Source organism: Neltuma alba, unplaced genomic scaffold (genome assembly GCF_004799145.2).
Source record: "Neltuma alba isolate B1F8T4 unplaced genomic scaffold, ASM479914v2 tig00010502_pilon, whole genome shotgun sequence".
Taxonomy (NCBI): Eukaryota; Viridiplantae; Streptophyta; class Magnoliopsida; order Fabales; family Fabaceae; genus Neltuma; species Neltuma alba.
In genome coordinates, this window is record NW_021635379.1 from 18,181 (window position 1) to 20,742 (window position 2,562).

General features: G+C 36.5%; 1 protein-coding gene across 1 annotated transcript; it reads left to right on the forward strand.

Annotated features, from left to right (window-relative positions):
- Positions 1-1,311: 1,311 nt before the first annotated feature.
- On the forward strand, positions 1,312-2,356 carry LOC114756779 (membrane protein PM19L). Its single transcript, XM_028945717.1, has 3 exons — positions 1,312-1,438; positions 1,546-1,723; positions 2,122-2,356. The coding sequence occupies exons 1-3, from the start codon at positions 1,312-1,314 to the stop codon at positions 2,354-2,356; spliced, it is 540 nt and encodes a 179-aa protein (XP_028801550.1).
- The last annotated feature ends 206 nt before the right edge of the window (positions 2,357-2,562 follow it).

Genomic DNA, 2,562 nt, shown 5'->3' on the forward strand with positions numbered 1-2,562 from the left:
TTTTTTTTTTGGAGATGAAAAACTAGGTTGCTTGATTTTACTGCAAGATCCATAAGGTTGCCGCTTGGAGACATAGCAGTGGTTTCCCAAAGTAGAGGAGACATTCTTCACCCCAACGTGAAGGCAGTGATATCATAAAAATGGAAGGTTTTGATTGTCTTTGTAATTACTTAATTATTATAGTTTAATGAGATTGTTTTGATAAAATATAATAAAATTTTGTAAAGATGGCGACCATACTTATTTTATATAATTATGAAATTTTTATTTATTTTCTTTTTTGACACTTAAAAATATATACATATTAATTTTTAGTTTAATTTGTATTTCCAATGTCATTATATTATGCTCATGAAATTGTAGCTTGGTGATATAAAAACTCTCCTAGTAAGAGATTGTGTTTGATCTACTTAAATTTCCGGACCAGGCTTCTCTTCACTCCCTAGTCCATCCAGTGCCTTTACCTAAAACATTGCTGTATTGGGTCCATAGTGATGGGTGCTGATTGTTTTTTTCGGGTGTTGCTGTCAAAAATATTTTAAAGTACTGAGTGTATTAAAAAAAAATTTTCGCTATACAAGGCTCTCCTAAAAGAAATATTCTAAGGTGCTAAAAGGACTAAAATTATTTTAAAATATTGGGTACTACGTAAAAAAAAATATTTCAATATATATATATATATATATATATATATATATATAAAGAATCAGGACCTCCTAAAAGAAATATTCTTGTATATATAGGGTGACAAAAAAGGCACTGTTTTGGGTAAAAGAGGGCAGCGGAGAGAGGCCTAGTCGATAAGTTTTAGCCTTTTTAATTTTAAAAGATAAGAAGAAATTCATCCTATTATCTACCGAACAAGATGTTAGACTTCGGATCCTATAGCAGCTACTGATGGAACCCCAGATGTTCAGTTCTGTGAAAGCGAAACCCTTTCTTCTTCTTCGAGATAACGCACCGTTTAATCGAACTTCGAGATTCCAAAGACAGATCTAGAGAGAATTTTATCAAATCAAATTCCATGGGAGAAGCAGACACAAAACTCGACAAGTGTCCTGACACGTGTACAGCAGAGAACACATGCAAAACACCATCACTGGACACGTATCTTCAGAAACACCTTCACCTCCCCTATATATCGGTTCAACACAATCCTCTTCTGGGCCTCACAGAAAAGAGTACTCAACTAGTCTCGTGGAACAAGAATAACTTGGTACGTCATCCATCAATAATAACTACGTATTGCAATATACTTTGCTGAAGCGGGTTTGAACTTGAAGGTTGTTAAAGTCATCAGAAGAAGAAGAAATGGCTACAGTTGGAAGAAACATAGCAGCTCCATTACTATTTCTGAACTTGATCATGTACTTCATTGTGCTTGGCTTCTCTAGTTGGTGCCTCAACAGGTTCATCAATGGCCAAACCTACCACCCCAGTAAGTCTTCTCTCTTCTAATTAAACTCCCAACCTAAATCTTCTGCTGTGTGTGTATGTGTGTGTGTTTATATCATAAGACATCATGATTTGATTGATTTGTTTCAGGTTTTGGAGGAAATGGTGCGACTATGTTCTTCTTGACGTTCGCGTTGCTAGCTTCTGTGTTGGGGATTGCGTCAAAGTTCTTGGGAGGAAACCATCTCAGGACTTGGAGGAATGATAGTTTAGCAGGAGCCGGAGCTTCTTCTTTAATCGCTTGGGCTGTCACTGCCTTAGCCTTTGGGTAATTAAATGTCAACTTTATTTATAATTATACACATAATCTCTGTCTTAGTTGCTGTATCTGAAGAGTATTGCTTACTAAAAAATAAAAAAAAGAACTAATAATAATAACATCGCTGTGATGTAATAAACAGCATAATATGAGTCATTTAATTGATACCCAATTACTGTAGTAGGATTAGTAATAAGGCATTATCCTTCAATTTTCAAAATTTTCTTTGGTCAATGCTATCCATTATGTTTCTGTTTTGAACTAATAATATATCATATAATAACATTAATTATAGCTTTTCAACGGAAAATAGCTATAGAGATTGATTCAGTCAGACAAAGAAGTTGACTTTGTTAAGATTTGTACTTGTTCATGGTTGTTAACTGTGTGCGGGGGGAAAACTGTAGCTTGGCGTGCAAGCAGATAAACATAGGGGGGCACCGAGGGTGGAGGCTGAGGATAGTGGAGGCCTTCATTATAATCCTCACATTTACACAGCTTCTCTGCGTGATCCTAATCCATGCCGGACTCTACAGCAGCAAGTACGGTCCCGGCTACCGCGACACCGACAACTACGGCATCGGAGGGGCAGGCGGAGACCCCATGCATAAGGGTGCAAATGTTCCTGGGACTCGTGTCTAAAGAACTTCTTTGCATGTGTTCCTTAATTGTAACATGTTTCTGTGGGTTGGTCTGCGTCTGTCAATTTGTTTGTTTGTTTCTTTTCCTTTTGGTTTTTTGCCTTTTTAGTTTCGTTTTGGGTTTGGAATGATGCCTTTGGTGGATTTGATAGTGTTACTTTTGAAGTAAGGCATCCATGTTGTACAAGAACGAGAATGTTTAGTACT